At 39.3% G+C, this 27,852-nt stretch overlaps 1 protein-coding gene across 2 annotated transcripts in view; it reads right to left on the bottom strand.

The window, feature by feature from the left end:
- Nucleotides 1–25,747, bottom strand: part of sestd1 (SEC14 and spectrin domains 1) — a 54,362-nt gene extending 28,615 nt beyond the window's left edge. The window contains exons 1-6 of one of the 2 annotated variants that reach the window (XM_065252217.1): nucleotides 25,624–25,747; nucleotides 22,039–22,099; nucleotides 20,233–20,317; nucleotides 18,618–18,726; nucleotides 16,559–16,649; nucleotides 10,607–10,720 (exon numbers count right to left, since the gene is read on the bottom strand). In XM_065252217.1, the coding sequence (XP_065108289.1) occupies nucleotides 10,607–10,720; nucleotides 16,559–16,649; nucleotides 18,618–18,726; nucleotides 20,233–20,287 (369 nt within the window). In that variant the 5' untranslated portion in view covers nucleotides 20,288–20,317; nucleotides 22,039–22,099; nucleotides 25,624–25,747. Of the gene's footprint in view, nucleotides 1–10,606; nucleotides 10,721–16,558; nucleotides 16,650–18,617; nucleotides 18,727–20,232; nucleotides 20,318–22,038; nucleotides 22,100–25,442; nucleotides 25,598–25,623 lie in introns of those variants that run through there. The other variant, XM_065252218.2, reaches the window with a different exon arrangement.
- Nucleotides 25,748–27,852: the final 2,105 nt, after the last annotated feature.

The raw sequence follows: 27,852 nt of genomic DNA, 5'->3' as shown, positions 1-27,852 counted from the left end.
GGAAGGGAGGAGTTCACACTGACGGGCAACTTCTCTACCTATTTCCGGTGTGATGCTCGAGTCTTTCGTGTCCCAAAATACGACTCCGGTGCACCCACGTGGACTCGCATCAAGGGTCCCTAAAGTCTGGACTACGTGATGTCATCAAAGTGTGGACTCTGAGGAGGACCACAAGTCCGGAGTGTGCCATTTGGGACAGGGCGACAGAGAGCTTACTGAGACTGAACTTGACAAAATAGAGCATGACAGCTACAAAGCCAACACACAAAAAAAATACAGAATGGGCATTAAAACTTCTCAAAGACAAGAAAATGGAGACAGACAAGTATGAAGCAGAGGATCTTAATAAGGTATTACGATCATTTTATGCATCTGTGCAAAGTTTCGCGGAAGGATAAAAATGTTAATTTAAAACAAATATGCCAATAAAATGTTTCAAATTCATATTCATGTCCAGTTTTTTTTCTTATGTGGCAAGTAGCCGTGTAATAAGTGGGATAATGTAGAGGCAGCCGGTAGTTATCGGGAAATAAGCCGATAACTTCGCGTCGGGTCCTGATCACACTGTCGGGGCTTATTTCCTGATAACTACCGGCTGCCTCTACGTTATCCCTTACGTATAACCCACAGTAGCAGAAAAACAGCCGAAGAAGGCACTTGACAAGTAACCCCTTCAAAGAAGAAGCAGCAGCAATTTGATGTGTGTAATTTGAGAAGATTCGCTGTGATGGAGGTAAATGGCCACCGATTATAACTACTCAACTTGATCAAGTTGTTTTTACTATCATTAGCAGAAATCCGTATGAGGATGTGTCGTTACAAGTTTGCAGAGGCACATGTCAACTACGTAAAGGTACATATAGCCTACTCATAGCCAACGGCGTAGATGACTATACAAATCACTTTTATAACCTACACTTAATAAACGGATCCAATATATGTTACACATGTGTTTTCTTTCTGAAATGTTCACATGTACACAACAGACTACATTTGGGTGGGCTTTACACAATGACGACAGCGCAGCGACGGTGAAGCATATTTTTGTACATTACAAAGATGGATGCCATTAGGGCTGTGTAAAAATATCAATACAGCTAACTATTGTGATAAATTTTCCACGGTAGTGCATCAATATTTCAAGCTCTAGTATCGATATAAAAAAAACTTATTGTGCGTCAAACGAGCTCTTCCGCCGCTGTCCAATACCCAGCCCTATTTGCCGCTGTGGAACATCAAACGGGCGAATCAGCTATCGCGTCCGTTTTAAGCGATTTAAACTATTGCGGTCTTACTCTCCATACATCATCTCCTTCATCGCTCTGATTGGTTTTAGGTCTATCCAATTGGGCCCAGAGGCATTTAATCGACGTTCAATGGTGAAGCTCCTTTGGAAATGATTTGTCTATAAAGCTTTGCCAGACCATAACTCGGTTACTACTGAGAATGTTCTAGTTTTAACCAGGCTAGCAGCCATTTAAAATTTTGTGTAAATGTCAATTCGTTCAATTGAAAGGAAACATGAACACGATATTGCACGCCGTCTGTAGCCTTGCAATGCGGTTTGCTGGACATGCACTTCGAAACTCTCAAACAGCGAGCGCATTAAGACCTGTTTCGCATCTTCTTTGCTTCAATATTTAAATTGGCAAGTCCTAAAGCACGTGCAAATTATAAACTTTTGTGACAATGTAGCATTGGCCTTCCTGTCAACTGTCCCATGCATCATTCACGCTTACCCCGAGCCACCGGGCACTCCTTACAAGCCGTGCTGAAGTAAAGCTTGGACAAAAAATTGATTTAGAGATTTACCAAATCGATATTGTTTTGTTAACTTTTTATCTAGCCCTAATTAACTCCACAGACAGGATCCAACTTAACTTGTAACTTAACTGCTTGAGCATTGGGTTAGCAGCACAGAAGGTTATGTATATTTAGCTTGAATGCACTTTAAGTCACTTTGGATTAGAGCTAAATGCATGAATGACCATATAAGAAACTTAGTCTGTCAAACTGGTGTGATTTTTATTTTTAACAAGTTCCTTGATCATTTGTCTCAGACATTAGCTTCCTATAGATATTATTTAAAAACAACCCTGAATATATTTAAGTGAGGTTTATACTCTAAAATCAAATGTAATGGCCGTTATATTTTCCCAACAAAATTGAATTAAAATGCTTTTTAAACAGGTCCACTCTCTGCAATTTTCTTTAAGATTATAAATGATTTAAGGTCACGCTCATGCTCGAAACACCGATCTCAAACACATGGTGGTTAATCGAGGACCACACACACACACACATAAAACAGGCTGTTAAAAGCTACTCCATTAGTGCCAATTACAAGATGGGTTCGCAAATAGCAACGTGAGCACAATCTTGTCTCGAAGATACAAACCACTTTAAATAAAGATGCATTGTTGCATTTTATGGAGCTTCATTAATCACAGCCAATGGGGGAAATTACATACTTATATGCATGAGAGCCTTTGGGTCTTACTAATCTGGTTACAGTGTAGTCTAGGATTTCATTATGTGTAGCTTTACAGAGCAGAAAATTATTATATATATATAAGGCAGTCAAATTTTTATCAACAGTTCATTTAGGCCAATAGTGATAGGCCAATATATTGCAGAGGCCAATATTTGGAATTTTTATTACCGATAAATCTTTTCAATAAGCCAGTAAATTTCATTTATTCACTTACACACTACTTCAACACAATTATTCGAACAGACAGTGCCATGTGATGTCAGATCCACATTAATTATGTCTTGTAAATATGTTTTAAGTACTTTAAAAAGGTATATTTTTAAATGTTATACATAACAAATGTTTATTTAGTTTCACCAATTTTCCGTTTGTATCTTATTTATTATAATAACATTTGTTATATTAGCCTGATATTGGCCATACACCTTTCTTAATGTCGGTATCAGCCATAACAAAAACCATATGAAGAGTTTGGTTCCAAAATGCAATAAATTCCATTTTTGAAAAAAAAAGAGTTACTACCAAAATCAGTATTATATCAGGTCAGTATTTAAATGTAAATTCTTAATTTTACGCAAAATCCAATATCCGCCGTGTTATTCTGTCATCTTTTCTCCCTTTTTTCCCAAAACGCAATAAACACCACTCCTCCTTTTCTACAGAATGCAATAAATCCGCTCCAAAAATTACAGCTCACCATTCCACGCAATATAAACAAACAATGGTGGCGTGTTGAGTACACAGAGTCCTAGTTTTCCTCATCTACATTGTACTTCATGATCAACAAACAAACAAAAACAAAATAATACTTTATTAGCATTGATAAACCTGTGGTTTTCTGTGACGGGAAAGAAACGCAAGCCATCAACATCTAATAATTTACGCGAGAGGCACTCGGGAGACAATCGCTTGTTCTCCTGACAGCATCAAGCTCTGTCATGCTAACACAATGACTCCAGGGGATCTTATGAAAAACATTTCATAATTTTACTCAAAGTCAACGAGAAATCACAGCTGATCTCTGTGAATGTTAAGCGACGACGGCAAGTATAACCGCAGCAATGACAGTGTTCCTAATATGACAAAGTAAGTGTTTTGATTAATGCCATTAATGTTTATTTTTTTAATCTGTGTGTACAACTGTTCAACTAAATGAATATAAAATGGAAAAAATGAATGCACATTTATAAATTGATTAAATAGATTTATAGAATTTTGACAAAAAAACTTGTCATGAATTTCTTGCGTTTTGTGGAAAAAATTATTAATTTTTATAATAAATCTTTGAAAATCAGGTTATGGATTAGATTTTTTTATATTTTTATAACCTAAAGATGCTATGTGAAAGTTTGTAACAGAAAATAGTGGTTCCCTTTCAATACGGTTCACTTCGCATTGCGTCAGTTAGCTGACGCTATGGGGGAAACTCCTGTTTACTCCGTGACTGAAGCCTATTGGTTAACGTCTGTACAAAGTACAGACCAATGACGTTTGAACCCGCGCGCGGGAGGAACGCGTCCCTATATAAGCGCGGTTCAATCGTCAGGAGCTCTTTATTTTCTCCTTCAGCGCGAACCTCTCGCTGCTCCGAAGAAAAAGAAGAAGCCTTACCTCGCCGTTGACAAAAGCCCTGCAGCGGAGTCCAGGCCTAGCGTCTTCCCCTGCCGTTTTCCGGCTGAGAACCGAAGATAGCAGAGTCCAGGTCTAGCGTCTTCCCCTGCCGCTTTCCGGCCGAGAACCGAAGATAGCCTTCGCTTGCCGTGGTACGAGCCCTGTGCAGCGGACACACGCCTGACGAGGTCTCCCCTGCGGCCGCCCGGTAAGATCAATATTTTTAATATAAAGCTATAAGCTAAAAGAGCAGGCGCTGTTGTAATAGCGTCCAGCACAGCGGCTCGGTGAGCCTCTCTGCTATGAATTTCCTCCGAGCGCGTTACCGGTCTGGCACCTCCCACGCCGGGACCGCGCTTATGCTTTGGTTGTCTTATCCATGTTTCGTGCTCCCCCTGCTGTTCCTCTCTCGCCGGGATGAACACACGGCGAGCCATGAGACTAGATGGATGCATAGACAAGCACACACGGACTAACCCCCCCTGTGTTCTGTCACACCGCAACCGTTCATGCTTACAGAGTCCCTTCGCTCCTCTCACATTCAGTGGCGAGATCTCTGGCACATATATTAATCCCCCGAGTGCATCGGGTGATACCGTCACGACGCATGGCTGTTCTGTCTGTGTTGCTGCTCCCCTCTGCCGTTCCTCTCTTGTTGAGATGAACAAGCGGGGAACCGTAGACCTGGATAGATGCATACGACAAGCAAACACGGGCAGTCTGCCCCTGTCTCTGTCATAGCACAGCCACTCGTGCTCCACGCTCGCGGAGTCCCTCGCTCCTTTCCCCACAGTGGTGAGGTCTCTTAACGGCTTAGCTAGCACGCGGTATTAAGGCTCGCTGCCTCTAAATGCAGCTTTCCAGTGTTCAACGATTACAGAGCTTCATGCCCCTCCCCTCCTGGACGGCACGATCTCATTCGTCTGCTCGATAGGGCCGATTCGCCGCTATTGGAGCACCAAGAACACTCATTATAAGAGAGCTTCATGCCCCTCCCCTCCTGGAGCGGCACGATCTCATTCGTCTGCTCGATAAGGCGGACACGCCTCTATTGGAGCGCTAAAACACTTATTATAGAGCTTTACTGGCCTGAGCCGATCTCACTTCAGATAGCTCATTCTTCGTCTGCCTGGTAATTTCTCTCTGGTTTAGACGGAATCAGAGGCAGAACGAATTTGTTTATAATATACTGAGGCCCGAATACCTCCCTTTATTCAGTCCCGTCCTATATCAGTGCGCTGAATATTGGTACATTCTTATATATATACCCGGTTTTTCTGCCCTTTTAATAAACGGCAAAACCGCGGGCCTCACGGCAGACTTCCTCTCTGCGATGGGTTCAGTCTGACATTAAACCACCTAGACATACTACCCTGCTCCGTGAGCCGTTCGGTCACCGTCACTACTGAGGCTTGTGCACCTGAACGGCTGAGCTCTGGTCTCCGCAGCACAGCTGCATCAACAGAGAACGAAACTGTCTGGAAGAAAAGGGGTTATGTCGCGCCTCGGCTGGACTGCCCTGAAATGTTTTCTGTGTGCTGTTTATCCAAACATACTGTGTAATACTGTCGGCTATGCGACCTCACTATAGTGGCGAACGGTATTTAATTCCTCTAAAAAGAGTAATTTCCGTGCTTACTATACTGTGTTTTGACACCCACGGTTGTACGGTGTCTCTAAACACTTTATCGCCTTACTGACAAGCAATCAGTAATACGCACACACGGCCCGCTGTCCATAATTCTATCGACGCTAGCCGAAAAAACCCCGGTTTGGCCATATACTGTGTATTGACACCCCACGACTGTACGGTGTCTCTAACACCTTTCTGCCAAATTCGCTCGCAGCCCACCTCAGTTTCTCCGCTACGATGCTGATGGCGCAAACGAGCACGGTCTTACGGCTGTTATTCTCTCTTCCTAGAGGAAGGACAGCCTCAGACTTTTGCAGGGCTCCAAGCGTTTGAATCGCGCCCTCTCCGGACGGCCACTCAAAGGCTTACAGCCAAGCGGTTTATGACGTTTTTCGGCCATACAGCTGATTTATATTAGCGGATCCGAAGACGCTCACACCTCTGCTCCAATACTCGGAGATATTAAGGGTAATATCAACCTCAAGTGAGCTTGCTACCCGCCACAATAAGTTTCAAAGCTTAAAGCGCGCGCACAGTCAGACGCGCGCGGCATCTCGTTTAAGACGGGCACACGTACCCCTCTAACGAGCCTCAGAAAGCTGAATATCGTGGCATTCTGTTCATAAGTCCACTTCAGTTTGACTAAGCAAAGGTCCCGCCCCGAGCTGACGGCCGGGAAGCTTGCTTAAGTTACACACGGCTGCATGAAGTGCTGTCATTACGAGCTAGCCCAGCATTTGCTGTGGGTTGAACACGCTTTACGACGGCAATCTGCCTTCGGCGCGTGGAACGCCGTTTGTCTCATATAAATCACCTTGTACTGTGAATACGGTACATTAAGAGGATGATTTAGCACTGCAGCACTCTCGACCGTGTTATTGTGATAATGCGGTCGGGCAATCTACGGTGGTTTCATTATTTACCGAACCAGACTGAGATCTCGCCCCCTGAACAAGCTGACGAGTCATCTCCTTTATAAACTCATTGCATCGCTTTATAAGCTATGTTCAATCAGAGTGATACGCATCTCATGCTTAACTACCAATATTAACCCATTACGATGGGCGTGCGGAGATGGCATCCGTGGGACACGACCTACGTTACGTGCCTTATGACACATTGACACAAGCTGCTAGGACCCCTTTCACGAGGCGTCCTTATGCAAAGTCTGATCCATTCTGTCTAGTGACATTTGAAAGTCAAAACCCCCCGCGAATCGCCGGTGGAACACTTTTCTCCTCACTACAGAGGCACGGCGGCTCTTTCCCCTACCTATATCTATGTGGCCGTGATAACAGCGAACCACGCTTTTACGACTGACCATTCATTTAATTCACAAGCCTGTCATCTCTCAGATGCGGACGGCGGCGGTAACAGCGAACCATGCTTTTACGGCTGGCCATTCACTGTATTCATAAGCCTGTCATTTCTCAGATGCGGACGGTGCCCGAGGCACAGCGCTCTGGAACTGTCCAAGGTCCTGTATGACACATACGTCTGACGTACATCAGACGATCAGCTGTTCATCTGCGTCACAGATCACTCACTAGAGCACCTGTCAATACAGGCTATTTATGGATCGTTGACGTTATCACCTCCCGTGACAATTATGCTCACTTGTCTTAGAGCATGGGCATGGTCTTAGAGGTTTCTCATTGACAATTGTGACACGGCCGGCTGGTCCCCGCCGTCCACGTTGTCAGTTTACAGCTTCGACATCCCTGCTTCGCGCACTACTGAGGTTTGTTGCATTAAAGGTGCGCCCATTAGCTCACCTGTATGCACGATATGGTTTTTAATTATATGCGTCCACTGTGCGCTTAGAGAAGCTCACATGTACACGCTATAACATTTTGGTATACAATAAGATGCGCTTGGGAAAGCTCACCTGTATACACAGCTGTGTTATGCTTTGTGACACATACATTGTTGTTCATCTGTGTACGTTCACGGTGCGTTGGGTGCCCACCGTTACGTTCATCAATCATATCTGTACACATTCACGGCGCGTTCTGTGCACTGATTTATCTATACGCATTCACGGTGCACTGAAGAGTTCACCCGTGTGCGCACAATTTATTATCAGAACACATGACGGCGCGCTCGAGAATCTTGCCGGCCTGTGCATTATAACACTCTGATTCATCTATATGCATTCACGATGTATTCAAGTGTTCACCTGTGCCCGTGCAATTTATAGTCAATACACATTTACGGCGCGCTTGGAAAGCTCACCGATCTGTGCACTATAATACTACCTATATGCATCCCGATGCGCTCGAGGGTGCACCTGGGTTCACACTATTGTGGTATCTGTATAATCCCACGCTACGAACCGTTCTGCCGCATATTATAGTCAGATCGGCCGTTTGTGAGCTGCGCAGATCACTCACTACGTATGTCTGTTGCTAACAGTGGTTATTTAGATGGATCGTTGAAACCATCGCACTGGCTCACGCCCCTCTATGAGCTATGTCCTATATAGAGCCCACTCTGTGCGAGTTTGGCTTCTTCATGAACTTGGTCTACAGGGGTATCTATATCTATATTTGATATCTGCTACGCGGCCGGCTGGTCTTCGCCGTCTACGTTGTCAGATTGTACAGCTTAGACGTCCCTGCCCTACGAGCGCAGGTTCTCTCGGCTCAATCATGCACGCTCATGCGTTTTATGTGTACACCACGGTGCGCTCAGCGAGCTCACCAACGTGACTCTGAATTTACTTATCTCGCACAGCCGCGGCGCGCTCGGTACCTCGCCGTCTTGTGCTATGTTATGTGCCCCCGGTGCGTTTAAAACCCCACCGTGTGCGCGTCAACAATTTATATGGTGCTTACACATTTGCTTTTAAAGCTGTGAATATGCCGGGTATAGGGCCACACGCAGTGTCTCTCCGGTAAGGCACTTCAGTACGTTGTGTATGCACGGCGTGCTGGGATTACGTTCCCCCATAGCGTCAGCTAACTGACGCAATGCGAAGTGAACCGTATTGAAAGGGAACGCTTAGGTTACTCACGTAACCCCGGTTCCCTGAAATAACGGGAACGAAGCATTGCGTCTCTTGCCGTGCTACAAACGTCTACGCAGCGAGTGTTATTCGGCTGCGCGCTTCAGTCGAATAATAATGAGCTCCTGACGATTGAACCGCGCTTATATAGGGACGCGTTCCTCCCGCGCGCGGGTTCAAACGTCATTGGTCTGTACTTTGTACAGACGTTAACCAATAGGCTTCAGTCACGGAGTAAACAGGAGTTTCCCCCATAGCGTCAGCTAACTGACGCAATGCTTCGTTCCCGTTATTTCAGGGAACCGGGGTTACGTGAGTAACCGAAGCGTTTTCATCTTCACACTTTCTTGGTATACAAAACACGTTTTCCCGAAATTTGTCAAAATGGATTTATTGCGTTTTGGAACCAAACTCTTCATATCGAATTCTAATTCACTCAAAAGTTGACTAAAATGTCTCTCGTGATCTTAATCTTTTATTCTAAAGGGTTATGCTTAAAAAAATTGCAGATAAAACTGTGCCAACAAAATACAGTCCTTCCAGAAAAACTGAGTTTTTTTGTTGGATTGTTACAGGCAAAAATTCTTGATTTTGAGGGACGTTTTCTAAAAAAATGCGATGGAATATGCAGGATATTTATGCAATTTTATGGGATGAAATTGCGGGAACTTGCAAAAACTGCAGCTTTTCAATGATGTTCACCTCACATAATCACTTCACTTCATAACGTTCCCATGACAACGGGGGACATGACTGCGCTTGTGTGAGTTAAATGTAAACTTTTTTTAACTTTCTGCTAAGATATATGTGATTTTTGCTACAAAAATGCAGGGATTATGAAATCATCCAAGCCCCGCATATTTTGTGCACGGAAATCTGCAATTTATGCTGCGAAAGTGCGCGTATTTGAAAAAATGCGTCCACCGGATAAATATGCGGACTTTGGCTGATATGCGTTAAATCATGCGTTCGCATAATCGCATTTTCTGGAGAGACTGAAAATAGTAATTTATTTTAATTAATTTATTAGAAAACGAACTATTTTACAGGATGAGAAGCTGGTTGATGAAATGCCAGGTGTAAATTTTTAGAAAGTTGCTACTCTATGGTGTCTGTTAACGAAAATGAAAATATATTTTAGCATCTTCAGTCACAGTATAATTCCCATAATTACATTTTGTGTTATTTCACAAAATCGTAGTTACCATTATTTTAAAATGTGGAAAAAGTTAATAAAAAATAAGTGTGTAATCAAAACTTTTATGTGGTATTATAACATAAACAAAAAAGCCCAACCCTAACACCACAAAGACTTCAAATAACATCAGCGAATAATATGTGACAGTTTTCAAGGTAAATCCAAAATTTTCATAGAAAACCGTCACATATTACTCGTATAATAACCTTTATTATCACCTGTCAATTCTATTATATTCACATTAACACCACTAACACATTAACACCGCTAACTGTAAATCTATGTTAATAGGGAGTAAAAATTCTAGCATTTTCTTTAAAACTGCTATGAAATGATGTGCAATATGAAAAATACATTTGAATTGAATTATTGACTCATCAATCAACCATTTTCACTCCATCCATTTTTGTTTTTGTCCAAGTACATTTGTTCATCGCACTTCATCGCACAACCCAACTCCAACCAATAACAAAGAAGCTTCTTTTCCAGCACAACCAATCCCAAAAACACAAATGAAATGCTTTTGAGTTGTGATCAAGTTCATATGCGTAATGTCAACAACAGCTCATTGGGTAAGTCAATATGTAGTTATACTCCCAATAAACATTTGTCTTCCAGAACAAAAGATCACCATTACATCAGAATAAAGTTAATCTCAGTTACCTCAAAGCCAAGCCTGTCCTTCTCCTTCCAGAAGCAGAAATGGGTGACTTTCTTATCCCAGAATTCATCAGGTTTCACTACACACACGAGAGAAACCTCAGCTGGAATCACATTCTAGAAAATAAACATCAGACATTTCAGTTATTTACCTCATCTAAATACATGTCAGCTACACAAATACACAGAGGCCAAAAGTATTTAGACATTTCAAATGTCTTAATGTCATTGCAATATAAAATATACAAACTTTAATTTTGTTAGTTTTGTAAATGTGAACGTTTTTGTAAGGTTTAAAGGCTAAGGAATTTACAAAAACGCTTGAAACATATTTGTGCATTTTTTTCTTTCTAACTAAATGGCATAATTTGTTACATGCTACAAACAAATGTATTCAATTTCTGCTACTACTGTATATTTATAAATTAGTCCAATCCACAGACAAGGAGTTAGGTAACAGACCCATCAGCTTACACAATCAAAGAACAAACATCATTGGAAACACTCTCATTCATGCACATAATAAGAAACTCCTGATGTGTCATTTAATCCCAGTTACTTAAATGAGGAAAAGTCTGTAAAAATGATTTAATTCAATAATTCAATCGTTTCTGAAAGGCCACTGGAAACAGAGAGGTTATCTGTCAACCGCAAACCCGCAATTCACTTTATCTTCACTGACAAATCCAGGTCAGACTGAGGACACTTCAAGCAGGGAATTAAGTTACCATCTCATCTTCACCAGTGATATAGTCTGACTGAAGATAACCACTTCCTGACCCTCTGAATAACAAATGCTCTCTTCTTTAGTATCGTTTGCTAAATGAAATAAAAGCCTAAATAAAACAAACTTTGGCAACTTATACCAAACTAAAGTGTTTGCAACTTAATTTAAATCAATATTGCAATTCATATTAAAACAAGCCTTTTAAGCGGTTTCGTTTAAAGTTAACTCATTGTAGGGTAAAATATGGATAAACCCAACTGTTGGTTTAAATTACCCTTTGTCCATATTCAACCCAACTATCGAGCATTTTTTAAGTCCAGATGTGAGAAAATTACAATGATTTTCAACCCTTTTCAGGACCCCAGTACATGTATCAATTTAAGACTGGATTTATACATTGTTATGATGGTACCAAAGGTATTAAAAGGGCTGTCACAATGATTAAATAATTGTCTCATCGTGATTGTTTGACCTCATCGCAATGTTTTAGATCACCGCAATGATTGCATATCTTTCTAAAAACTAGGGATGCACCGAATCCAGGATTCGGCCGAATACTGGGCTTTTTGAAGGGGTTCGGGTTCGGCCGAATCTTAAGATTTTTTTTCCACCGAACCGAACCCTAAGCTTGCGCTACGCTGGTCGACGTCACGCAGCCGTTGATTACACACATCAGGTGCTGACGTGAAGATAAGTTTTTTTTTTTCGGTGAGCCTTAAGGGTGATTTATAGTCGTGCGTAGGTCCTACGGCGTAGCTACGGCGTAGGCTATCCGTAGCCTGTGCGTAGCTCTGGGTAGCCTGATGCGCACCTCCCAAAATTTCTAACAGCGCGTCGGCTCTACGCGGACCGTAAGCGCTGTGATTGGTTCACCAAAACCCCTCCCGTCAGGTAAAAAAAACTGCGTCATAGGTATTTCCGTTTGAGACGGTGAAAACAAAGATGAGCCAAGTTGAGGAGTGATTTAACTCAAACTGCAACATAAGTCGCTGTTTATTTACTTCCATCATTGCTGGTCTTCTCAAATTATACACAACAAGTTGCTATTTCTTCTTCGTTTGTGGGTTTACTTGCTTCTTCTTCTGTGACGACTTCTGCTGCTACTGTGGTTACACACGTGATTACTGCCAACCAGCGGTTTCGCGTGTGTTTGCACGTCGACGCGGATGGCGACGCACAAGTATAAATGAAAACCGACGCGGAACCTACACCGTCGCTGCTACGCCGTAGGACCTACGCACGACTATAAATCGCCCTTTAGGGGCGTTTCACCTTTCGTGGATGCACCTGGATAAACTAACGCATCGCACCGCATCGTTTTCATTGTGCTTTGCAGTCGGGCTATCAAAATGCATCCCCGCCCTGCCCGTATATCTTGACTTATATGGAGGAAAAAATATATTTAAATGCCTATGTATCTTCTCACAGATTTGGAAGGGTAATTGTGGTGCATGAAATTCAGGCATTAGGTATTTAAATAGCGTTTGAGGGCGCGCTCGAGTTTTACTTTCACTTTCGGGATCGGGCGAAGCCGCAGTACAGGAAGCAATCCGTACTGATTTGTCACCCCCAATTTCCACCGACTGCGGAACGGCGGCGGAGTCAATCGGTTTCCATTCAAGTCAATGTGTGTATTTCCACTGACTGCGCTCCGAATCCGTCACAGCTCCGGCCATCCGCAGCCCTCCGGCACAAATACGCAGAGCTTCTATTTTTGACGGATGCCGGACAGCTCCGCAGGGCGGAGCCATGACTTTATTGTGTGATCATACCTGAATTCGCGAGATCTCGTGTTTTTTCCTTTATTAAATCTTTGCAATACAAACATTACAAAGTCATTATTATAGAAACAACAAATAATAGACAAGAACAGAGACAGGGGGAGTTAAATGGTAAAGTATATGGTATAATAAATACATTAAAGATAGAGCATAAATAAATGGTTTTAGCAGCTTTCTTATTTTTTGAATTTTGGATGGATTTGATGTACTGCTCTTTCTACGCGAGATCTCGTGTTGTGATCTGTGCTGGTTTGTAAAAACGTCATAATTCAAGTCATAATTGGCGAAGACAGAACTAGGTATCGCGCGATCATCACGTGAATTTGCGAGACCTCATATGTCCTCGTCACTTCAGCACGCAGCCGCTCTGCAACCAATACGGAACTGGTGGGTACTGGCGGACAGCGGAGTGCGGAGCCGTAACGCAGCGGAGCAGATCTGCAGCCGCTCCGCAGTCGGTGGAAATCCCAAATCCTCCAACTTCGTCCTGTCAGTCATTACTATCCTCACGTAATTAAATCTCTCGCAGCAAGCTTTAAAGTGATATAGATTGTACGGGCAGCGAAGAGACTCTGTGCAGAATCGCTCTTAAAGCGACAGTAGCCCGTTTTTCTGATGGAAAAAATGATCCAATCTCTAACTGGATGATCCAAACTGTGAGTTTTGTGACCCACTGAACCACTTTTAAATGGTAGGTATATCTGGTGTGAGCAGGAAATTTTTACATGGAAACCAAAATGGTTTACATGGAAATCCAGTTTTTTTTGTTTGTTAAAAAACCAACAGCATCAAAACAACAACAAGAATAGCAGATTAAACATTGTGGTTAGAGGCCCTATTGGCTTTGTATTGGCAAAATTTCGGGCTACCAAAAACTGAAGAGTGCCTGCCCGAAGGGCTACTAGGGATTTTGAAATTTTGTGAGCCCTGTAATGGAATAAGGATGCGAGTAGGATTCGGTATTCGGTTTCGGCCGAACCCAAAAAATCTGGATTCGGTGCATCCCTACTAAAAACAAAAGGGGGAACTGCAGCACCTGTATAAACAAGACTGTATCTTATGACGCTCCTTAATTGACACTGTAATGCGAAACATTGCAAAGCCATTCAATACAGTGGAAAAAAACAGCATTTAAAGAAATGCTGCAAAACTCTGATAAGCAATATGAACTGCCAGGCAAAATATACATTTCCAAAACAGCAAATCCAAATTTAGGGAAGTGAAGGATGCTATTCTTGAGGATCTGTAAGGAATTGATTTTTTTGCAGCCACTACGGACATGTGCTAATATGTACTATACTATACTAATACTAATATTACCCGAGTATTTTCATTTATTTTTCAGACATTTTATTGTGTTTATTTCTTATGAAGAATTTTCAGTTTTTGAAAGATTTCTTTATTAAATAAATACTTTTAAATAAGGATTATGTATATTAATATTTACTGCCAGGTAAACCTTTTATATATTTTATTTAAATAACTACAACAATGTGTAAAAAATTATTTCATGAACAAACAAAAAATTTATGATTATTAAATGTCCTAAAAGCCCTAAAACAGGCAATTGATAGTTATAACCGTCACAATTTACTAGACAATTAATCGTCAGCCAAATTTCATAATTGTGATAGCCCTAATTCAAACAATATTTGGTGGACCACCATGGACCCCCCCAAGGGGCCCAAGACCGCCTGTTGAAGACCCATGATGTATAAGAAAATGGCAAAATCGAAGTTGACCGTCAAAATTATGGCATTTTATTACAGATGTAGGAATGGGATTTTTACCCATCGGTTAATACCTTTATAATAAGGGCATTACCAGTTTTTCTTTAACTCTACAGCTCAAACTGGTTGGACCAGTTTGAAAAAATTTACTTGGTGTGATTTCAGATAAATCATCCAAATTTATGATACAACACCATAAAATTTTATTGCTACTGTCTAGGTAAAAAAAAAACACAGCTGCTGAGGATGTTGCCAAGAACTGAACTGGCTGGCTTGCCTTAATAGGACTTTGACGGAGAGCAGCAGAAGTCACAATGTAAAAAGAAAAAATACTAAACCAACTGCTTGCCGTATAAGCAGCAAATCCCATAAACAGAGAAAGATAAAGCATAGTGAGCATCTATTTAAATGAACAAAGCTTAAAGAAATTCACTTTAAAACAATATCTATATGTGCTTTACAAATCCAGGGAAGGTCACCAACATAAACAAGCTGCATAGACATTGCATATTTCTGACATTTCTGTGAAACTTAAAAAAAAATGCTGGGATATTTTTGGGTAAAAAGTGAGAAGCCCAGCCATTGGTTTAAATTAACCCAAAATTTTTTTATATTTGACACAACAATACGTTAAACACTTAGCATTGTGTGTTGAAACAACCCAACATACGGTAGGTAAAATAACAACTCAAGGGGCTGGGCCCATCCCTTTTTGACCCAACGCTGAGTTGAAAATAAGTGTAGATTCTATTTCTTAACACTAGTTAACTACCTTAATTAACATGAACTAACAATGAACAACGTGCCTTGAGCATTTGTTAATCATAGGGACGGTTTCCCAGACAGGGATTAGACTAGTCATAGACTAAAATAAATGTCCAAACTGACATATGTTAAAATACATCAGTGCCCTTTGATTTGCCTAAAAATGCACACAAGTAATGTTATTAGTAAGGAATATTTGCTAAAACTTGTTAAAATTCCAAATTAAACTAGTCCTGGTTAAACTAATCTCTATCCGGGAAACAACCCCTTAATATTTATTTTAATATTTAATAATGTATTCTTAAAATCAAACGTCACATTAGTTAAAGGCGGGGTGCATGATTTCTGAAAGCCAATGTTGACATTTGAAATCACCTTAACAAACACAGCCCTACCCCAAAAGAATCTGGACCTTCTTGGACCCACCCCACACATACGCAACCCAGGTAACAATGTTGGTTTGTAGACACGCCCCTTAGTGCTGATTGGCTACAACTGTGTTCTGGTATTCCCCCTGACTCCCTTGTTCATTGTGCATTAAAGGCGGGGTGCATGATTTTTTTTTAAAACACTTAGGAAAACTAAGTGTTTTAAAAAAAAATCATGCACCCCGCCTTTAATGCACAATGAACAAGAACAAACAATAAACAATTGTATTGGTATTAACTAAAATGGCCACAAAGACTAATTAATGCAGTAAAATGTATTTTCAATTGTTAGTTCAATTCCTAATTCATGTTAACTAATGGATTAAGTAATTATTGTATTGCGGACACATCACTGTGTACTGTGCTTGAGGTGACTAAATATAAACAGGATTTATTAGAGAAAGAAAATGAAGCACCAGATGTTAATAACATACAGCTCACATAACACACATCTATCCCCGAGGGTTCGGCAAATCAAACAAAACAAGGAATAAAAATGATTGGCCATGCATCTGTTTTCATACCTGCAACATCAGAACAACCGTCTTCACTATATTCCACTGAGACTTCCTGCCATCAACAATGACAGTGAAGCCACGAGCTTTGCATTTCTCACTGCGGAGAGAGAACACAAGAGAAAACATGACATTTATTCAGTCTCATAGCTCTGTTATAGGCCAATGCACGCTGGCGATCCAGATAAAACAAATCAGTTATCAAAGCTGTGTTAAACAGACTAATGTGTTTGATCTGTGAGGGCATTTTGAAACGCATAAACAGGGAAGGTTTCAAAGAAAAGTTTTCAGGGTGACTCAGAGATCCCAAAAAAGCATGTATTCAATCATAGGCTTTCTATTTTAGTTTTTTTTTTTAAAGGGCTCTAAACAACTGTTCTTTTCATTTCTGGAGGCAAATGAACGGCCAACCCACCCTGTAAAATGTCAGTAGAAAGTAATTTGGTGCATGTCACTATGAAAATAGTACAAAACAACAGACGAGACACCCAGTCACTGTGTTAATGCCAGGGGCCATGTGCGCCTTCGATGTTAGATGTTAACGTCAGTCAAAACTCAATTAGCCCCTGCAGCCAAACTATGATTATATGTTAAAGAAACAGTTTATCCAAAAATGAAACCCACAACGTCTTAACCTAAAGTAATGGTGGATTTCATTTTTTGGGCAAACTATTCCTCTAATTATACACTCAGATCCAAGCAATGAACTACAGGAGCCCTGGGTATAAGCACTGTTAGGTTGTGTTCATGCTGACGGTGATTTAAGTCATTCACTTTCAGTAGGAGTTGCACATTTTTTTAAGACCGTGCAAGTGCCAGCTGTGAGTTTTTAATCAACATTTCACATTTCATCATTGAATGGCTGTGAATCAGACTCAACCAATAAAAATACAGCCAACACATTATGATCCATAAAGCATGCATGGATGGGAATGAATATTGTTCAATACAAATACAATATGGCAAACCCAGCAAGAACCACACAACATGTTTAAGGCCTTAGGGCATTTTGCATACGATTACGTGCAGCCGGGTGTCACCGTGTCCCAAATGACCCCAAATAATAGCTGTGCTCCACTTCATATGACGCTGTACAGACCGATCGGTTTATAATTATACCGCAAGAGAAAGGGACCATGGCATGAAAATCTGACTTTTTCCATGTTTAGATGCTATAATTTGGTTCCCAGTGCTTCTATCAACCTAGAAAATGTGAGAAAGATCAACCCAGTAACTTAGTTTTGGTAAACCATTCTCTGCAAGCACGTGAAAAATTAGATCATTGAAATTTGGCTCTCCTTATGATGTCATAAGGAGACCTTATTATAATAATACCGCCCCTTAATCTGCACTATCCAACCACAGCACTGCCATTTAGTGCATAGAGAAAATAATTCACAGCACAATTGAGTTTCAATTGCAACAAACCACCATCATTGTGATCATTGTTTGCACTTCATCCGCTCATTTGCATTTTAAAGGACACACCCAAAACGGCACATTTTTGCACATACCTACAAAGTGCACACCTAAACAATTTTAAAAGCTATAATTAATTATCTATATGGTATTTTGAGCTAAAACTTCACATATGTGCTCTGGGGACACCAAATATTTATTTGACATCTTAAAAAATTATTGTGACATGTCCCCTTTAAAGCATTAATGTCATACAACAATCAGTCTGCACACACCGCAGTATGAAACATACCTTATAATCTACAATCTAATATTTACAATGAATTACACCTTGCTGACTCTGAAAAGAGCGCACATTTTTCGCATAAAACAATCGCATAATAATGACGTAAGCATTCGGGTCCAGATCATGAAGTTAAGTGTGAGTACAGAAATGCATGGGAGGGGGGAAAAACGCACGTGCCTACAAGAACTTCAAAGGTCTGGAGAAACCAATAAAAGCATGACCAAGAATTTGTCTCACACGTGAATACTGCTCCAATATCAATTGAATAAATCAGAATCATGTTCAATTTCTGATCTTCTTGCTTTGACTGACATCCGATATACAACACTTGCAATGGACAGAGACATTTGTTTTTATTTTTACCTGGGAATACATAGCAGGTAATCCAGAGTGGTGCTTAACTCCTCCATACTGGTCTGTTCTGTACATAGTGGGATGGTAAGAATCAAACCGCTGCGTCTGTCTTTGCCTCCTAGAAAATCCGAAAGAGCAAAGTATAATATAACCAGAAAATACAGTGAGACGTGTGTTGTAGACATGGAAAAACAGCAACGTTTAAAAAAAAAAAAGACTGATAAAAACACTCCATTACTGAATAAATGCTGTTTCTCCAAGGAGGAGAAGAGTCTTCAGATTTGGTAACATGCAATTAATTCAGCCTACAAGAGCTACTGCATGGAAACATATTTAGTTTCAAGGACACCAAGCAGTAAAATATCTCCTCGTCTAGAAGCTTTTGTTTATTTAACGCAGAAACCTTCAGAAAAATATGTTGAGGCACAGCACACCCAAGGACAAACAATGTTTTATAGTAACACATTGTTAAGTGATGATTCAAACAAAATCACTGAATCAGAGCTATCAGAGTAATGATAAATTGAAATAGACGGTGTGTTTGAGTCATATATAGACGGTTTTAGCAGTAACAACATAAACAAGCGGCTTTCGTGGTCCACACGCTACTTCTGGTAAACTCTGCTAAGAATAAATAACAACAAAATCCGTTTAAAGTAGTTTATTTATATAACAGGCTAAATAAACTACACGTAGATTACCTAGTAAACCAAAACATTTGTTATTTTTGACGATTTTTTTATTTGTTTAAGATTTCAGTTTAGCAACTCGTCAAAACATTAAAAAAAAAAGGAAGTAAAGTTTGGACCAGACGCGTGTCACTGCACGTGCATCCGATGAGATAGTCTATAAAAATGTGATATTATATATGAATCATTTATCAAAATCTTGGAAAAACAGGCAGGATTCTCTGCTCTTAATCGCTGGGGGCGTGTCCACTGTCAGCACTGAAACCACGCCCACTCACAAGAAAGCTACCGTCTCTCTCAACTTTCAAATACAGTTACAACCTGAAAGGGGCGGTGCCATGCTCGGTGGCTCCAGTGCATCATTGAGCCACCATTTTAGCCACACCCAAATAATTCAAAACACATATATGTTGAAAACTATTTAACGGTGTAACTCCACAATTCGCTTCTACATAATTCACAGTCTTTGTAACGTGTTTCAGCAATACATTTCTAACATTTATAACATATGTTTAGAAACAATTCTCCAAAGTAACTTAACATGGACATAACAGATTTTAACCAAGTTACAACAAAGATTACAATAAAGATAAGTGAAGAGGTCACGCTTAAAGTATGTTTTCAATATTTATCACAAACATGAAAGCAAGTGAAGCATTTCAAACAATGAGTCAGCTCTATCCTTTGCATTATTGCTTATTTCTGGTTCACTGCTATAGATTACACTTGGATATGAAGTGCAAATAAGTCTTCGCATCACATTCAGAACCTGCATCATTGAAGAGACAGGCCTGCAGCAAGCACATTTCCCATCCCAACATTGTCTGACATGCAACGAAGCACTTTCCTACCAATTTCACTTAACAGTTTCCATTATGCATTCAAAATAAAAACAAGTTCTGCCACCTTCTGCCTTGTATTTTTAAAATGTTTACCTGACAGGAAAGCCAGCTTCTTCTTCAGCACGGGCAATATGCCGCAAGCATCCATCCTGAAACTGCTCTGTAGTTTACTTAGCAACTGCACAAAGTGAAAAAAAGCACAGACAAGATTTCATTTTTGATAATAATTTGATCATAAAATCATTTAGAGCAACAACAAGAATCAAACCTTGTTGGAGGATGATAAAACCAATTTATTAAAATGGCAAACCTTATGGACAACAAAACATCTTTTTACAACACTATTCACTAAATGCATCCATGATTCATGAATGATTTTTTTGCATTATTATAGCCTGAGTGCCAGACAAACTTAGCCCCGAACACAACATTTCAGGACCGGAAGTTCGATCTGGAGTCTCTCTGTTGTGGCGCTACTATGCTCGTACAAAAAATATTCGGACGAATCAAACTGTCAGGGCGGGCTTTATACGATGATGGACAGATGATCAACAGTAACGTAATCAACGTCAGGCTAGCATTATCATGATTATTCACTTAAATTTACTTAATTAAAAATACAAAGGCAATGACTTACACTACCGTCAAAAGTTTTGAAACACTCACTCGTTCTTTATTTATATTTTTCACATTAGAATAATAATAAAGTCATTCAAACTATGGCATAACACAAATGTAACTGTGGGAATTATGATGTGACTAAAAGCATCCAAAAATATATTAAAAAAACTGTTGTATTTTATCATCTGAAGTGCAGTCACCCTATGCCTATTTTATGAAGAAGCTTCTTGAAGTTTCACTTTAGGATGAATTTGAAAGAATATCGAAGGACTTCACATTTATTCTGGGCTCTTATTGGCTGCTTTATCTTCAATATTCAGTCCAAGTCATTTATAAATTATAATTTTATAATATATTAAATTATTCTGCCAAACAGAATATAATCTGTTTGGCAGAAGTATATTTTTGTCTACGAAAGTAATTTCAAGCATTTAACCATACACCTTTAGATTAAACGCTTTTTAAGATCAATGTTAACAACATTTCAGTCAAGTGTTTCAAAATGTTCGACCAGTATTGTATTTTTTATATTAAAATTATCCAAGAAGAAATGGGACCCTGGTCTTAAGTAGCATAGGAATTTGTAGCAAAAGCCAAAAACATAGTTTTTTCTTTTATGCCAAAAATCATAGGATATTAAAGATCATGTTCCATGAAGATATTTTGTAAATTTCCTATGTCAGAACTTTATTTTTGTAAATGGATGCAGTTGCAAATGACTTCATTTGGACAACTTTAAAGGCGTTTTTCTCAATATTTTGATTTCTTTGCACCCTCAGATTATGTTTTGTGGTCCAGGATCACATACAGCCTGTAGTTCCTTGAAACAATTCACCAAAAGAAAAAAATTCCCCTTGTAAATATTATGATGAAATATGCTTTCCAACAAATTACATAAATAGTTTGCACAGCATTTACAATCCTGGCATTTTTACTCAAGCTGTTTCAGAGCTGTAGGCTGTAATTTGTTTTTGTGGAATTTTTGAGATTTCAAAGATTTGGCAGAGATGCAGATTACAATAGTAAACAGAGTCAATAACAAATTACATTTTGGTTTGTCTTAGAGTTTTAGGTGACTCATATGAAGATGTACGAAACACCAAATCCCTTTTCTGAACCACACTGCACTACACCAGAAATATACAAAAGACAAACAGGGAAAACCAGTTCAAAAGCAGCTAAAATTACTATAATTAGGTGACACCAGTATGTTCACAATGATCAGAGCCAAAAATTGCAGGCTTGTCTAAAGACATTTCAGAAAGCTGACAGTCTTACCTTCAAAAGTGTTGCAGTACATCCAGTACATTCTCTTTCATATGTCCCATTGGCCCATGTTCTGCAATAAAGCAAAAAAAGATGCAGATCAACAACAAATGTGTGGAAAGAGTGAGCGAGAGAGGCTTAGAGAGATAGAAAGAAACAGCTAAATATACTTAAACACTGAATTTTCTTTTTGGGTGAACTTACTGTATCATCTTGTATTTGTAAACCCACATGCTGTTATTTTGTTAGTCAGTGTTACCAGGTAAAGTAACAGTGTTGACATTCATGTATGTTACATACTGTCAACACTGTTACTTTACCTTAACATATAGTTTGACAGTAACAGAATTGAATTATTTGGACATCCAGATTTTCAGCCATTTAAGACTTTTTAAAGCAATATTATAATGTTATTAGGGATACTCCGATTAGGATTTTTGCAGCTGATACCGATTACCGATTTGTTGTCTTTGTGATCGGCCGATACCAATGCGGATATGGATTCTTCAAGCTCTTTGATGACGGTAACTTTTAACATTTTAATACCACAGATGTTGTGTAATATTTCTTCTGCAAAAAGAAATTTAATATGCCTTTAAAAAGGCTTATGTCTGTTAAAAGTAATGAAAATTAAACACTTCACAGTCTTTACTGTATGAATTAAATATACACGCATCCATATAAAGTACAACAGTTCTTCAGTCAAGAGCAAATAGTGTTTCTATTCAGAGATGAATTAGGTTACTGTAGCTTTAAGGCATGAGGTCGCTCTGTTGAGCCCTTTGATGACAAAAGTAAACAGAAAGATCGGTCATGAGATCGGCAAATTTAGCAAGTACCAATCGAGTCATTTAATGCCGTTATCGGACGATACCGATCTGCGGCGCTCGATCTAAATGTTATGGCCTATAACATTTTGTGATCTGTGACAATGAGTACGTCCAAATTATTAAAATAATAAAAAATATAACCATTCGAATACCGTACAAAAATAATGACTTCATAGACCCAATCTGCCTTCAATTATTCAATCACCCACTTATAGACACATCTTCTTAGGCCATTCAATATTTTGTGTGTGAAACAGACCATAATGTGTGCTGTAAGTTACACAATATATCTGCTTAAACATTCTTATTCCTTGTCTGTGTCTTTGGCCGAACAAAATAACATTCAGTTTGGAAAGATATAAGGGTGAGTAATTTGAACTCTGTTTGGGTGAATGCTTAAAGACCTGCTTTAGACTTTAGTCCAATTTCAATCCGTGCAATCTTTCCAATAGTCTGATTGAATCAGCAGTAAATACCTCCTCATAAACCGTTGAGATTGAAAATGCTCATGTCAAAATCCAATGACCACCCAAAAACATCTAGAGTAAGAGTTATACAAATGTAATTTCCTCCAAAAACATTTCAACAACAAACTTACAACCATCTGTAAAAGATTTAGAAAGGGCTAACACTGCAGAAGAAAACATGGCTTGGCAAACTGAACTTAACATAAGCTGATGTACAGAAGTCATTTAGAAAGCAAGAGCTCAGCAGTGATCACAAGGTTTGCTGATGCGACTGCAGGTCAGGAACATCTCTGGCAAAAAGAGCCTTTGGACCTGTACGCATTTGAGATTGCATTACTGCAGAATGAATTGCTATGCAATCCACTGCTCCACCTTATGCAAATTTCAATCGTAATGCAAATCTTCTCTGCTAAGAGCTAAAAGTTCAGGATGCAATAATGATTTTGCATCGTCACGACTGTACTGTATGTGCTGGATCATTCTGCATTACTAAACAAATCAATATATAAGGAGGGGTGTCATATTCTGCATCTACACAAAATGCATTGTGTTTTTTGTGTAGTTATTGACAAACAATCCCTTCCCAACTATCCCTACCTCTGTTTACAATGAGGAGTTGTAAAAACCCACTAAGATTTAACATAATTTAAATCATAATTTAACTTAAGCAGATTTAACCTAAACATTTTCATTACTTAATTTAGAATTGCTTACAATACCTTCATAGCCATTCACGGCTCTTTTACTATAGATTTACTCGGCTAAAAGTACAACATAAACTAAAGCATATCACTTTTGCATTACAGTAATGAAATTGAAAGTGTCAAAATCCAAAAACATCAAAAGCAAATCCTAATTTTCTTTAAAGTTTAAGCATACAGCAGTGGTCAAAAGTGATGTCCAACTTTGCACTTTAGTCTCTCTTATTATCAAAGATTATTAAAAATTTAGTTTGAATTATGTAGCTTTGCATGTATTTGTTGTGTTAGGGCTGTCAAAAAATTAATCGCGATTAATCGCATGCTAAATTAAAGTTTGTGTTTGCATAATATATTTGTGTGTGTAATTATTATGTAAATGTAAATGCACACATACATGTATAAATTTAAGAATTTTTTAATTTATGTATAGTTTTTTTTATTTATATATACGTGTGTATATATAGTATAAAAACAAAATCTTAATAAATATATTTATATGTGTAAATGTTTCCTAAATGCATGCATGGATGTGTGTGTATTTATTTATACAAAAAATAAATACACAAAATTTTATTTTTGAATACGATTAATCTTTTGAAAACCCTAGTTTAAAAAATTGCTTTTTGTTTTTATATGCATTTTTGCATACTAGAATAAATCCCATAATACACTATTAACCCCTGATACACTGTAGCTTTGGCCAAATAAATCTTAACCAAGTTTAGTGTTTTCTTCTTGTTGTACTCGCCTCATAGTTTAATTGAATCTGAGGGGATTTTATAAATAAATGCTGTGCCAAAAATTTCCTCTCTGGACATCACTTTTAGCCACTACTGTGTACTTTATGCCATGTCCATCTCACATTTTATCTCAGAAATCAAAACATGAGATTGTACCCCAATGGTGCATGTCAGTTTAGCTCTAAATACTGATAAACATGTCAACTGGGACAGTTTAAGCCGTACTACATTCAAACTGTGGCCTTTGGCAAGTGCTTTTCTGGTGGCATGAGGACAACAGTTGGAAATTAAAGTGTCTGGCAAACCAACAGCTGGCTGAAAGTTGCATGCACTGGCTCGTGCTTTGGTGGTCAAGCGCGAGACAAAGAGAGAGACCCACCTATCTGGCCTACAGATTGTAACCATTACAGATCATTTGTACAACAGCAAAACACTCGTCTGTGTTAACCAGACCCTATGACTTTAGCCAGGTAAAATATACGTTTTAACGCTGCGTGGGCTTTCATTCATATGAACGTTAGACATATTTTCTGGCCGCGTGCACGGCTGCTGGCTAGCGCGAGCCACATATCGCAGATCCCCATGCAGTAATTTCAAAGTATGGAGGTTTTTGTCATGGCCAACATAAATGTTGTGTATATCTAGGATGAAAATATGAAAAAACCCTGACTGACTGACCTCAGCAGGACGCGAACAGCCTTCTCTACCGATGAGAATAATAATGCTGTGCGGTTGGCCCGGCTAAAGACTGTATTGCGGGTAAATGTACAGTTGGTATGCTAACTATGATCTACTTTGCAAACGCAACGCATTCTTTATCGAACTGACGGATGGTAATGGGAAAAATGAATAAAATTACCTTTGAGTCCGGATTTCAGTACGGAGAATATATGCAATAACCGCCTTTGAGAAGCAGCACAACGCTGTTTTGTTAGAAAGGGGCGGTTCCTGACAACATAGCCACGCCTATGGGGACAGTGAGGGCTGAACCTTGTACTGTAGTGGGCGGGCAGTGGAGTTTCATTAAAGACACAGTCCACTAAAATTAATGCAGGCCAGGGGTTCTAAGGGGTCCCCGGAAATTTAGGAGAAAATACAAAACAAAACTATTATGAGATTATGCAACATAACTCCAAGCATAGCCAACATTTACTATAAACATAAACAATATGTTTCCTTTATAATAAAACACTTGCTATTTATCTAACACAGTTTAGTTACACATAAAATATATATATAAATGGATATATAATTCAGGTATGGGGTCCTTCACAAATGTTAAAACCCTTGTAGTATGCAAAATGAGGTAGCCTATGTCCAAAACTTCAGTATGCAAAAAACAGTATGCGACAAGTCCACAGATGATCTGCTGCTTCTGCCAAGATTTTTCAGTATGCATCAGATGGACATTTTTCTATAGCAACAAAATTCAGAAAGTTAAAGGTGTAGCGAAGGATTTTCTCAAATTTTTGAAAAGAACCGCCTTCTCCACTTTAAAAAAAAAATGCAATTGCACAACACTCCTGATTGACAACTAGGAGGACCAATAGTCTTGATGATCCATCCGGAAAAAGAAAATCCTCCGCAATACCTTTAAAGTGCACCTATTTCATTGCTAAAAACAACGTTATTTTGTGGATCTGGTATAATACAATGTGTCAGTGTGGTTTTGTTAAAGCAACACTATGTAGTTTTTTTACCTTTAAATAATGTCTCTAAAATTATTTCAGTGATAGAACAACTTTTAACTGGACAAATTGTACTGTTGCTGCAACCTGAGCAGCCTCCTAGCTGCTACAAGCACACTCTGAAAGTGGCGGTGGAGGGTAGAGCACACAGCCCCGCCCCTCCCCCTGCCTGCAGAAGAGTGTCTGATACCAGGCACTGTTGCACTTTTCAACCACATGGGGGAGCTGTAAGTCATTTTTACATGGAAACTACATAGTGTTGCTTTAAAAAAAACACATTATTTTCCACATATTGTACATTTTTCAGCGCGTTGTGAATGTGTAAGCATTTAGTCTAGCCCCAGTCATTCCTTAGGATCTAAACAGGGATTCAACCTTCTCATTTTTTATTTCCCTTAAAAAATTCGCCACGTTTTATTTTGTGCACCATACTTACTCTTGTAACTACTCATGTAAGAGTCTTTAAATAGGGAAAACATGGACGTGTTTGGTGTCTTCTAAATTCATCCCTGTTTGGATCCTAAGGAATGAATAGGGCTAGGCTAAATGCTTACAAAGTCACAACACGCTGTACAAAGATAAAGTGCACGCATTGAAAAAGGATAGGTATGTATTAATTCGCCTAAGTTGAGGTAAGAACATAGTAAAATATTGAAAAACAGTGGTGTTTTCCTTTAATAAATTAAAACTGGTTTCTGTAACTTTTGCCTCTCTATTGCCATCTCTATCTGAAATGGAAAATTGCAGGTTAATTTATATTCTCATCTATGGGTGGGTTCCCATGAAATCCTACCCGACAGCTCACATGCACTGCAAGTTGTGAATACACACACACTCGGAGCAGTGGGCAGCTATTCCTGGCGCCCAGGGAGCAATTGGGGTTAAGGTGCCTTTCTCAAGGGCACCTCAGTCCAAACCTGCCGGCTGTGAGACTCGAACCAGACAACTCTCAGTTTCTTACACAACACCTGAGTAAATTGTTTTTCGTGTACAAACATATGGGTCAATGACAATGAAATGGTGGTGGATGTATTGAGTTCATGACATGGCATGCATTACCCACACACACACACACATTATATATATACATATATATATATAGTGACAGGTGCAATTCATTCTAAATGGTAAATTGTTTTTGTGGATTTGATTTGTGACAGTCCTGTGAAATACGAGGATATGCTGCTTGTAATCCTTTTCATGTATTATTTGGCTCTTTTCGCGGTGGTTGGTGACATTTGGAAAATCCGGGCATGGATTAATAAAGTATCATGGCAAAACCTAGACGCAGTGTCACCTATTGTCACAGGAGCGGAAGCGCTGACAGTAATACTTCATTCCTGATTTTAAAGTTGTTTGCACTTTTGTGTGGCATTGATTTTAATTATAAAAATGTATCT

Source organism: Paramisgurnus dabryanus, chromosome 15 (assembly GCF_030506205.2).
Source record: "Paramisgurnus dabryanus chromosome 15, PD_genome_1.1, whole genome shotgun sequence".
NCBI classification, from domain to species: domain Eukaryota; kingdom Metazoa; phylum Chordata; class Actinopteri; order Cypriniformes; family Cobitidae; genus Paramisgurnus; species Paramisgurnus dabryanus.
Note: the sequence above shows the minus strand (reverse complement) of the source record. Positions and strands in the feature narration are given on the sequence as shown.